This window comes from Ammospiza nelsoni, chromosome 4 (genome assembly GCF_027579445.1).
Source record: "Ammospiza nelsoni isolate bAmmNel1 chromosome 4, bAmmNel1.pri, whole genome shotgun sequence".
Classification (NCBI taxonomy): domain Eukaryota; kingdom Metazoa; phylum Chordata; class Aves; order Passeriformes; family Passerellidae; genus Ammospiza; species Ammospiza nelsoni.
In genome coordinates, this window is record NC_080636.1 from 17,519,901 (window position 1) to 17,532,826 (window position 12,926).

A 12,926-nucleotide genomic window follows, 5' to 3' on the forward strand; every position below is an offset into this window, starting at 1 on the left:
TAATTGTACTCCCAAGAGGAAAGGCAGGAATCATGGCAGTGTTTCCTCGATTACTGGGGCTAGCATGATCCTATCAAAAGCCAGCATCCAGACTAACAATATTTGGATCAAGAGCATCTGACCACATCCCTTTGGCCCTCAGAACACCTTTGTGAGGTAGGTAATTCCATCCATATTAGTGATGCATAAACAGCTGCACAGAGAGGTTAAATGGCTTGCCCAAGGTCACAGTGCTAGAAATAGTGCCTGCTTGCTTTATCTCTGTTATCTGCTCTGAGCACTAGACCTTGCTTCTTCTCTGAAAACATTTTCCACTCAAGAAATATTTACAATGTATAAATAGTGCTTCAGGCCATTATATTTTTGATTCTTTGATTTCCCAAAGTCTCACTATTTGCAAAGTTGTGCGTGTAGTTTTACCAATTCCTGGATAATTCCTGATTGTTGTTTAGCCTGAGAAAAGGCAAGGTTGCAGCTTCCCTTTTGAAAATGAGGAAGGATAAGGTTGGATAGGATCGCACAGGAAAGAATCGCAGAGGAAGAACAGGCATTCCTGGTTTAGGATAGGTTAGCAGCAGTAATACTTACAAATGCTTCAGGAAAAGAAATAATGGAAAAGTTCTAAAGTAATTTCTGGTGTATTTTAGCAGCCATGGTTTTTTTTCATACATAAACCAGCTTCCAGATGTACTAACAAGATGTTTGCATATCATAGAATAAAAAATGCAATGCAAAAATGTTACACTTGTAAGTACTATAATCGATTCCTAAACTTTTGTTTAAGAAATACTTGATTTCTAGTCTGGCAGGAAAAAATAGATAATAAAGTAAAAAACAGTCCTATTTATAATTAAAAAAAAAAAAAAACAAAACAAAAAAAACCAAAAAAAAACAAACCCTGCATTTTATCATATCTGTTCAAACAAAAAAATTTAATGACTGTTCTTTTCCTACCATGTATGCCTGGTCCAGAGCTTGCTTCCTGTAGTCGAGTTCTTCCTCTAAATAACCCTTCTGTTTACTGAACAGGTCCTGAGCAATAATAAAAACAAGGGAGTGTTTGTTCTTTATCCTAATTCATGAAGAATCATAAATGCCATCATTTTTATGCAAGCTTTCCACTTGGAAGCAAAAGAAAACCCATAGCAAATGACCACGTTCATCCTAAGGATATTTGGAATATCAAATTTACAATATTAGCACTTCAAATCTGTGTATCATATTAACAAGCTGTACCTAGAAAGCATTGACCTCTACACCAGTGCACAAACCTGTCTGGACCTGACAGACGTGCAGCAAAAGGTGAGTGGGGATGTACATGCATGTGGTCCAATAGCTTACACAGGGCCAAGGGAGGGAAAAGAGAAACACAGGAGAGGGCACTTTATGAAAATATCCCCTGGAAATATTACCCTTAAGGAAATCATGGGGCAAGCCCTAATTGCTATTGTCTGATGTGTTCTTCTAGGGAGGAAACCTGAGCATGCAGGGTTATCCACAGGTGGATTCTGCAGCACCATCCTGTGATGTGTTACTGAAGCTGAAGTAACAACTCAGTCCTCAGCTTGTACAGGCAGGAGGCCAAACTGAAACAGGTGAAGTGATGCCCAGAGAGGTTGAGTGAGTAGCTGAAGAGCTGAAGAAGTTTTCAAGATACTTAAGATTTACAGGGATTGTTTACTTTTGTTCTTAAAAATCAAACTCCTCAACTTTCACAGCTTATATATTTATATATATTATATATAAACCCCATAGACTGGGGTTTCAGGGGAACTCAGTATCCAAAAAATGCTTCAAGCAAGTTGTGGACATTGAAATGGTTGCCTGATTAGACAAGCCTTTAGAGTGTTTTGATTCATAGAATCATAGAATGGTTTGGGTTGGAAGGGATCTCAAAGATCATCTTGATCCAACCCCCTGCCATGGGCAGGGACACCTTCCCCTAGACCAGGTTTGATGATAGCAAGTAAAATATCAAAGAGTTACTTAATTTTATTAGCTTTTCTTTCAAAGCAGGTTTTCACACTCAAAAGAATTAGTAATAGAACAAAAAGCAGAAAAGCCCTTTGACTGAATTTAATATTTTCTATCATTCTTTTTTCTAATCAACAAACATTTGCATTTCCTCCACATATAGAATTAATGCCAAATTAAATACATAGGGGTCTTAAGATGACTAATTGCAGCTTTTATTAACAGTATTAAAAAATTGAAATATTGTTGCTCTGGTTAGTTTTATTGGATATGGGATTGCCTCAAAGTCACTTACTTGGCCAAATTTTGCTATCAGACATAAATGTGGACTTCTGACAACTTTTCTGTCAGTTTCTAGTGGTAACAGTAGCAACATACAGGACCAGTATTAGAGGATTCAGAGGAACAAGGTGCCATTTGTTCTCTGTATAAAAAGTATAATGTTTACTATTAATTTATTTTGTAAACTTGGAATTCTTTTTATTAACTATTAATTAATATTCAAGGCAAACCCAAAGTAATAGTCAGGGCTTGGTCTTGGGGCTGGAATTTGATTGGGAACAGAGGGGCATCTATTGCCATGATAGCCATTTTATAATTTTCTGCTCCAGCATATTCTAAAGATGCTCCTGGTCCTGAGAGGAAAGGGCCTCCAACAACTCCTGTAGCACATATTTTTCAGCCATTATTGGGCATCTCCAGAACTCTGAGTTCAGAACTCTGGAGAATGTGATATGGTATTAGACACCACATTTATGCAACTGAATGCCACCATGGTTACCCAGGTGGCTCCTTTTTTGACATGGAAGAATTACAGCAACTGCAAGGCTGTTGTACAGGATGAAACACCACCAAGCACTGTCCTGGGAGTGCACAGCAAAGGACAGGCCTGCTCCTGACTTTCTTACAAGTGTCTGACACCACAGAGGTAGATTCACTTGTCTGAGACTATAAAATGGGTCAGAGCTACCACCAGAGCCCAGAATAGCAATGCAGCTGCCCTGGTCATGTTACTGCTCAAAAGGGAAAGCAAAGGCTGCCCACAGAAAACCAGAGGGAAGGAAACAAGAATAGGGCCTCAAACCCTTAACATGGGTTTCAAGGACAACTACACCAGTGCTCAGTCTTTCTAAAAGTATCATGCTAGAATATAATTTTTCAACTCATTGAGTCAATCACATTCTCAGATTGCTGTACTAAACAAATAGATGCAAGGGCTATCCATGGTAAGACTTGAAAACATCACAGATAATAAGGGAGAAGGTAATATATCGAGTTACAAACTCCCTATTTTTTCCATTTTTCTTTACAAAAGAATCTTGTATTTGTGGCCACTTTCCCATCCCCGAGCCTTTGTATTTTTCCATAACAAGACTTAAAAATAAACAAATACTAAATGTGGTAAGTTTCTTATCTGTGTTAAAGTACAATCAGTATGACAGGTTAAACTCAACAGAGAACACGGTCTGAGCACTTCTATTTTTGTTTGTGGTTCAAACACACAATTCTTCAGTGGTCCTGGGCAAATCACTTAACCTCCCTGTCTCATTGTCCCATTCTTTAGGATGAATGCAGTGCTGCTTATTTATCTACCTGTAAAAGGTGTGGTGAGGATTAATCAGTGTTTGGATTGCCATTTGAAGATGTGAAGCACAGCATGCATGGTAAACCAATAAAACCAAACACTCCTTCTAAAACTGTTCAACATATGGAAAAATAAGGTCAGTTTGTTCTTTAAGACAGAACTGCTTTTTGAGAAAACATTCTGTCTTTAGGCATGAAGGCCATGGGGCAAGAAAGGTCACCTGGAGTAAGAGGTCTTGACAGCTTGTCCAGAAGCTGAGTACAAGAGAGCAAAGAAATACCCTTGCCAATTCTACTAGCATGACCCCAACATTAAAAACATGATACTGCTGCCTGACAAATTAATATACAAAGAAAGCACAAAGACAATTTCACACTGGTTAATGTGCTCTCCAGTTATGCCTTTGTGCCCTAATTCATATATATTTTTGCTATTTTTGTTCTATATAGATTTGAAAATTCTCTCTCAACCCAAAGAATACAAGGAATAGATTGTTCTAGAAACCACTTGCCTATTTTACCATGAAGCCATCTCTGTCAAGCAGAGAAAGGCAGCAAACCCGCCTGGGATGAAATATATGCACAATACCTTACATGAACTTTAGCTAAATGAATTTTTAGCTATTGTTTCTTACCTTCTCATTCTCCAGGTCTAACATCTTCTGTGTCAGTGCAGCTTCTGTCCCCTCTATCTGCTTCAACCACTACAGCAGTGTGAAGAGAAAAAAAAAAAAAAGAAATGAACAGAGATTTTGATAAAGGTTCTACCAAACATTTTTCAAGTTTGTTGCCAGCACTTCCAGGCATATACTCTTCCCATACTATCTGATCACTCTGGAGACACACATGAATAAACAGGTTGTGGAACACGGGCAGAATGAAGGACTGCAGAGACACACTAAAGATCACAAGTGGAGGTTGCTTTCCTACAGAAAATAAAATAGGGTTTTCCCCTGTAAAGTTCAAGAAACAAAATAGATTTGGGGCAAGAATGCAAAATCAACCTGGTTGTTTCTTACTCAAATACTTGTTGGCCTGATTTGTGAAACCATCATCTCACTTCAGGCCTCCAGTCCTTCATTTTTCCAGACGGCAATTAAAAAAAGACAAAGTGGAAAACTCAACACTTAATTCTGCACAGTTTGCTGCACTCTTTGTGGGAAAAGGATGACTTGCAAAACATTGGTAATGTAGAGGGAAAAATAAAACAGACAGACATTTGGAAACTCTTGTCGTTGCTACTATGAATCCCTTGCCATTATGGGAACATTCAAAACAATCAGAACGAAAAACAGCCATTGCATTCCAAAGGTAAAAATTACACATCATAATAGCTAAATGCATGAACACAAGGTTCTTGCTTAATTAATAACTGTCACCAGGATTATGTTAATATTTCCATTTAAGTTTATTGGAATGGATGGAAATGGTCAGTTCTGAATGATTTAATTTAATTCCCCTACTGGTCTTCAATAAGGACCCATGATTAGCTCACAGAGAGCAGATTTGCCACTGATAATTCTTGCTTTCCTCAACTGCCTTGTTTACTAACACTGGACTACTCATATCTTCTTTAAGTCTTTTGGTAACCTTTGCACATCAACTCTTTTAATTTAGTGCTTTGCTGAATTCATTAGGCCTCAGTCTCAAAGGAATTAATGACATACTAGCTTTTTTTCCCCAAGATTTGCACAGAAAATTTCAAACATAAGTTTACAAGTTATGAAATGTGAATTCATTACTTCATCCTTTTGAACTTTCCACTATTTAAGAGATTGATGGAAGAATGAAAATTTGTTTTATCTGCTTAGCAGGTTAGCTTTCTACAGAAAAAAAAAATTAACAGGAACACCATATTCCCCAGAGATTCTATTTTCACCATATTTGTTTTCTTCATTTCAAAGGTGACAAGCTGAAGATGTTCCTAAGGAAAGCCTCACCATGGATATTCAAGCATTCTCAACCTTTGAAATCAATGGAAATAGGAAATCCTGAGCATCTCTCACAGCTACCCTCAATCAAGTGAAGGGCTATTTGCAAAAATTAGAGGTCTAATTTTTTTTTAAGGTATGCAAATGATATGCAAAACGAAATGTTGATTCTGAACGTTCTATGCCTGTTACCCTTTCATAAACCATGGGGCACAGGAGACACAAACAGTATTTTTGGGAGTCTATGTCTTAGCCTTTTATAGTGGGGTTCTTCTCCTTTCATTTTTTGGATATAAAGTGCTAAATTTCCTTTTCTTTTAATGCCACAGCACAGTGAAAAAACATAGGGATTTTAGCCCTTTCCCCATTTTTATTTTGCTTATAGCAATTACTCTTTTAAATTAATGATTATTAAATTACCTAATGTAGATTATTTACTTTAAGGTATTTAGTTAAGTAGATTATCAAAATTATATCAATTAAGGCAATTATTAAAATTGCTCAAATTTTAATTTAAAATATCTGATTCTGAATTTCAACAATACATCAGGAAAGATTTAATGGAACCATATTAAAGGGATGCACAGAGCTTCTTCAGAGAAATATGCAGTCTTTCTTAGTTCTAAATGCCACCCTTTTCATATACAGGTTATATTCCCTGGAAGTAAAGAACTAGCCATACAGAAATGAGAGACCTGACTGTCTTGTGCAAACTACTTTTTGTCTATGTCCATTAATTTGCAGAGGAGAGGACCAATGACTACTCTGAGCTCTTTCCATCACCCACAGGAATGAGCCCAGAAGGGACCATGGGCACCTCACAGAGGGCACTTTACACCTGCTCCCAGAGCAATGAGGACACAGCACTGCTGGGAATGGAGTCTCTTCTGTTAAGTGGATTTTTAGTACTTTATGCTAAGGGAATATCTCCAAAACATGTTTTTTATTTTTAAACTGGGTTTCTTTCCTAAGTTTGGCTTTACCTCAAGACAATCCCAACCTTCATGTAAGGATGAACACATGCTCCAATGCAGATGACCTGAACAGAAAAGCCATGCTTCCCTGGCAATGTTATGAGGTATCTTACAAGACATGGCCACTTTTTAGCAGAGAAAAATATTTACTGAATTCTACCTTTTCACAGAGGGAAAGCACAGTCCCAGCTTGGATTATTGCAACCTGCTCTTCATTTCTCAAATTCTAAAATACAAAAAGATACACTTTAAATTGAATTAAAAATTCATTCTTTAACATGAGCAGTAAGTTTTAACCATACTTCAAAAAGTAAATCAATTATAACATTTAGAATTATAGACATGCCCAAAAATGATCCCATGACTGAAAGTATTGAAAATTAAACCAAGGGTGCTTAGTTCCACTCTATTTCAGCATACCAGCCCCACAACACTTTTTCAACAGATCATTCAATGAAACAGATCATTCAATTAAAATTAAGTGCTTTCAGTCAGGGATTTTGCAATTTTTTGCCTGTTTTTGCCAGTTCACTGGACTAAGCCTTGCAGCAAGTGAATCTCACCTTCATGCACTTCAGACTTCCAATTAAAGAAAACAATGCAAAGAGTAAGTGCCATAGAATCCTCCACAGGACTTGCAACATAACATGCCAATCTAGAACTTAAAACTAGTATTAAAAAGACCTCAATCTGTTAAATCTAGCTATAAACTGGACTCAGCTCCCTGGATGTTTCTGCCCCAGATGTGTGACTAAGATTTCATACTGTACTTAGCAATAAAGAGGGAAAAGGGGAGACAGTTTTCCTTGCCTTTCTCCCAGAAAATCCACTCCTAGCAGTGACAGCCTTCACAGCAGAAGGTGCTACTATAACTACTCAAGTGGGATAAATCGCAGCTTGGTCTGGCTTTGACTTCTGTTTTGCATCTTTTCACATTGCAATTACAGTGCCTGTTTTCTGTATCATTTGGTAAAGACCAAATCCTACCTTGAAAAAATACTCTTTTCACTACCTTCAGTTTAACTAAAAAAATTCACGTAAAAGCCATTCCTAACCATTCATATTCTTCATACAAACACAGGCATATAAAAATCACCCTATGCACTGTCTTGGATGTTAGTACCTGCTCTGGGAAAAAAAATCTTTAAATTAACCATGGAACTGGAAATACATTTAAAAGTAAAAAAGTGTTACCCCATTATCTCCAAGAATATCTAGCTTCTTCATAAGTTCAGATATGTTCACGTCCTGAAAAAGATGTTTGACACTTATTTTTTATGAAGTAGGTGAGAAACAGTTTTTATATGCTACATTTTATGTACCCCTTATTCTCTTCTGTGTGTGAAAAGACTTCATATGTAAATAAGTGTAACATAATTTTGCATCACAATTACAAAAGTAATTACTGGTACTTTAAGACAAAACCAAAAGTCACTCTCAATTATAATAAGCAACCTGGATGTCTGTGCATGAGGGCAGAATGTTCCTATATCGTTCACACTTCTCATCCTGCTAATGTATGTAGAGGAAAGATCAAAACTGATAAACAGGTTTAAAAGATGTAAAGAGAAAGGGCTTAAAAGACATTTTTTTTGTTTGTTTGGAGTGGAGCTTCAGCCACATCAAGCTACAGAAGTCACAAGGACAGAGAGCATGGCATGAACAAGTAATTATTAAGAAGGTTTGCTTGGTGAATTGCTTTTTATTTTCTTTGTTAAAGAAAACCATGAAGTTTCAAATCAGCCTTACAGTGGCAGAAGGGAATGTGCACAGTGGGCAGAACATCCTCCTCCAAACAGCTTATCAGTTCACAATCATCTTTCTGATTAGAAAGCCACATTTCTCTGCCACTCAGCTCTCATATACTGAGCTGAACAGCCCATTCTTATTAAGGCTCAGCCACTGAAATAAAGAAAACTACTCCTCTGATTCAAAAAAGAGAGGAATAAATTCATGGAATCACATAATCATTGAATATGCTGAGCTGGAAGGGATGCATTAGGATCACTGAGTCCAACTCCTGGCCCTATACATCATCATCCCCAAGAGTCACACCATGTGCCTGAGAGCATTGTCCTAACACTTCCTGAGCTCTGTCAGGCTGGAGCTGTGGCCCCTTCCCTGGGGAGCTGTTCCAGTGCCCAATCACCCTCAGGGTAAAGAACCTTTTCCTGGTAAAATTCACATGATGTCTGTATTTCACACTGTGCCAGTGAAATACAGGATCCATTCCTAGGCCCCAGAACTCTATTTATAAACTTGTTGGAAAGGGTCATGGAACTGTTCAACTAGAGTTAATCACATTCTCCTGAACTATCCCAAGTTTGCTCTGCAAGTTAACCCATCCAAGTTAACATGCACCAGGGATCGCTTCCACTGACAGGCTGGAATGTGTGCTAGCTATTAGAAGGCAGGAAGCCTTGAGAGCATGGGAATGGACCAGTCCATTTTAGTCCAAAATGCTTAATACACATACATAAAGCAGAAGAGCCTTGTTAAGTGCTGCCACCATCAACTCTTACTCAGTACTTACTAAAAGGCCAGCATGCCACAGGGCCATGTGCAGTTTTCAGGTTTTTCTATCCTGAGGTCCCCTCCATCTCTTCCAAAAAACTTCAAGGGTGTTCCTGAATGTTACATGAGCTATTTAACTGTGCACATCATTAACTCTGGAATGGTGCAGATCCTAATACACTTGTGTTTGGATGGATGTTAAAAACAAAACTATTGATTATGATCAGCATTGACAATGCTGAACAGAAACTTCTTTAGCCATGAGTTGCACTAGTGCAAAGTGGAATTTACTTGCATCTATTGAGCCAGAAATAATCATCCTAATAATTTATTTCCATATGATGCATAAAGAAAGAATCAGAAACCAAATCAGATTTTGCATCATTCTGGAATCTACATTGATTCTGATGGCTAATAATTTTTAAAAGCACTGAAAACAGATAAAAGGTCAACTATTACAGTCTGCCCATTTTAGGTCTGCCCATTTTAAGTCACCATCTTCCAGGTAAGCAAAATGAAAGGCAGATTGAAAAGAATCTGCCTGTTAAAGCATATCGTAGATGACAATGGAAAAAAGGGAATTATGGATTCTGGTACACTGCTACAGCCAACATGTAGATTAGAACAACAGGTAAGCTAAAAGTGGATCTGGCTCTATTTGTAGGTGATATGCTAACTGATGATTCTTGGTGTGCTTTGAGAGATGAGAATCCAACCAAATCTATAGGTAAGAAGCAGATTTTAACTCTTTTCTTTCAGACTACTCAACTTCCTAAAAATATGCAGGGACAATTTCTGTTTACTTCCTCTAGCGATCATACTGTGCTCATTAAAGCACTGAATAGCAACAAGCCTCAGAAGAGGAGTTGTAAACACAACTAAAAATTCAACCATAAGTCACCACTAAAAATTCAATCATAAATAGTGAGTGGCACAGAGATTATGCTTTAATTACTTTTAGAAAAGTTGCCCAGCCCTATTGTGTAACATTAGTGACAAGTCTGAATTCAATCTTAAGTGAACCAGCATGCAAATCAAGTTGCAGAAATAGTCTGTTCATAGGAGAACAGGAGTGAAAAGAGCAATTCTTGCTTCCTTATATCAGAAGGTAAAAAATGGAGATCCTGACATTTATCTTGTTCTTGTTCTAAAAGAGTCCCACCTATCTGAATGAGTTCTGAGTCCGGCACTTTACATTTCAAGGCCCTGGCCTTAGCAAATAACTTAAGAATATTAATTCAACAAATAAAATCCTTCACTAAATTGAGTGCAATAAGGACTGAATGTCATATTTCTGAACTCAGATGAAGACATTTAATATAATGAACCATGTACTGTAGCAAACCTGACAAGGAATCACTTCAACATCCACATTCTTCCCTAGACTAAATGTAAATTATCTTAATTGACCAGCCTTCAGTTTCACGGAGGAACTCCTGATATGACTAGATCATATTCTTATGAAACCGCTTCCCCAGATAAAAATGTCTTTTCCAATTTTTTTTTTTTTTCATTTTCTTCCCTGGTAAGTGTCAAACCACTTGTTTGGATATTAGACTGGTCATTCAAGAAAGGTTCCTAGCCATCCAACTGTTTCTGGTGTTTCTCTCATATACCTTTATTCCTTCCTGATGGCAGAACAGCTGAAGTGCACTTCCATTGTTTTCAGGGAAGGTGGTTATATGAAGATTAAATGCTGGTGACCTTCTCTCTCTCTCCTGAGGAAAGATTTGTTTAAGAACAACATTTGTGAATATACATTAACATTTATTCCCCACCTTTACAAAACATACTCGTACATTAAAAAGGCAAATCCCTGCTCTCATTCCAAATCTATTCTATTTCCTCTTACTTTTACCATATTTGAAGAATTTTGGCTAAATACAACCATAGCGTTAGCTGCCAGCTGATTCCATGCACACAGTTTCTGCAAAGCTACCTGACACTCCTCAGCTGCAGAACCCTTGCAACACAGGCCCTAATTGACTGGAGCCCTGAAATACTCTGCAGGTTTTTATGTGGATTATAACCTTATTCAACTCCTCTTTTCTTTCACGGAACAATAAAAAAAAAAAAATAGAAAGAAAAATCTGCAGAAAAAAAAATCAAACTCTATCATAAAATATTATTATTGAATATTTTCTCACTAAAATTAAACCTGTGTGTCTGGTCCCTGTTTATTCTAAAGTCTACCTTCCTATTAGACCATTTAAAATCCCCATTCATATTCAGTCCAGAAGCAAAGATGTCAGAATATGTTGGAAGGCAGCACTATTCTACAGTTATGATGTTCTTTGTGACAAAACAAAAAAATATAAGTTCCTGTCTATCTAAAGATATTTAGTATATCTAAAACTTAATTGGTCCATGTACATAACTTCCATCCCTTTTTTCAAAATATCAACCTATTATTTCTTCAGAAGGCAGATATAACATAACAAAAAAGCAATTTTAAGCTAAACTAAATTTTCATGTGCCTGTGAAAAAATGACTGGACTGAAGGCTCTGGGCAACCAAGGCATTGGGTCTTACTCTGAATTCTCTCTGGCCATGAGAACATGAGCAAGAAACACCAGATTTCATCTCCATGTTACAAGGGGATGCTTTGGCAACATGAGCTTCATTTTCTCAGAGAGACCACTACTACAAATACTTCAGTTCCTATGACCATCCATGTATTACTCCATTTCCTAAATCACAAATGAGGTGCTTTAATTGATATGGCAGGCAGTGAATGCATCCATTCACTTAAACATGTTACAAAGCATGGCAAATCTTGTCCATTAATTAGGTTAAACCTAATTTGAAAGTACAATGTAGAGAGAAAAATCTCTGTACTCTATGCAGTTTTCCTCCTCTGAAGCTTTTTAAAAATAATATTTACATCAACAGTCTATTTAACCCATTCTGATGGGCCTAAATAATGTCTTAGCTATAGACATTATTTACCAAAGCCAGAACTTTAATTCCTATCCAAATTCAGTTATGATTTTGGATATTGTTAAAAATTCATCAGTTGCTATTGCATTCATCTCATCTAAACTTGCTTGCTCTAATTCATAAATAAATGATTGTGTTTTATGCTTTACCTAATTTCTGTCTGAAATAACTGCACTAAAAAATACTGTCCTGATCACCAGTAGAACTGATGGTTTTCCTAAAGCATTGCATTGTCAGTCACATTGGTACCTACGTGCTTGTCTACTAAGGAAAAAATCTTTTCTTGCAATCACACAAAAATACTTCCATTGTTATTCTGTAAAAGAATTTTTCCAAGCTTTGGCACATGACAAAGCCTTACATGACATACTGAGCTGTTTTTGATGTGATTCTTCCATGTGAAAAATACATTCATGAAGGATGTATTGAAGAATATTTGTTTGTTCCTTAAGAAATTTTTTTGGACGATTTTACTTCTAAGAACCCTCACACTTTAGGAAGCAATTTCTAGTGCAACAGCCAAGTAAAATCCTAAATTGTTCTCTATTTTTCTTTACAGTCCTTCCATAAAATATAAAGATATCTATTAGAAAGCATATCTTCCTCTGAACATGTACTGAAATTCTAGTAACCTAAATTCATATTTTTGAATATAATGGGCTATGACACCATAACATATGGTTGATAAAGGATGAAGAAAAGATAAAGAAATGTCAGACAAAAAGAACATCCACATAACAGGGAGACATGACTTTTTCATCTTTATCAGAGAAGTTACACATGCCGAGGTTTTTGGTGAAACGTGCTGGGTGATAAAAATGGAGCAGTGACAATGACAGGTTTGTCAGAGAGTTTATTCTAAGCAGTGTTAAGAATGCTGGTGATCTTTGAAACTGAACAATGTGTCATCAGGCAATTCAACCATGTGACAAGTGTGCATCACACACAGATATTTCAGTGTTGCTAAATTCCACATGAGCCCAGTTTGGGAGGGGATGAATAAGAACCA

The 12,926-nt window shown here is 36.9% G+C and overlaps 1 protein-coding gene across 1 annotated transcript in view; it reads right to left on the minus strand.

The window, feature by feature from the left end:
- JAKMIP1 (janus kinase and microtubule interacting protein 1) overlaps positions 1-12,926 on the minus strand; it is a 142,376-nt gene that overhangs the window by 22,447 nt on the left and 107,003 nt on the right. Inside the window, exons 16-20 of the mRNA XM_059470993.1 lie at positions 10,594-10,695; positions 7,658-7,711; positions 6,624-6,689; positions 4,194-4,262; positions 955-1,032 (exon numbers count right to left, since the gene is read on the minus strand). Coding sequence (XP_059326976.1) covers positions 955-1,032; positions 4,194-4,262; positions 6,624-6,689; positions 7,658-7,711; positions 10,594-10,695 — 369 coding nt within the window. The remainder of the gene's footprint in view (positions 1-954; positions 1,033-4,193; positions 4,263-6,623; positions 6,690-7,657; positions 7,712-10,593; positions 10,696-12,926) is intronic.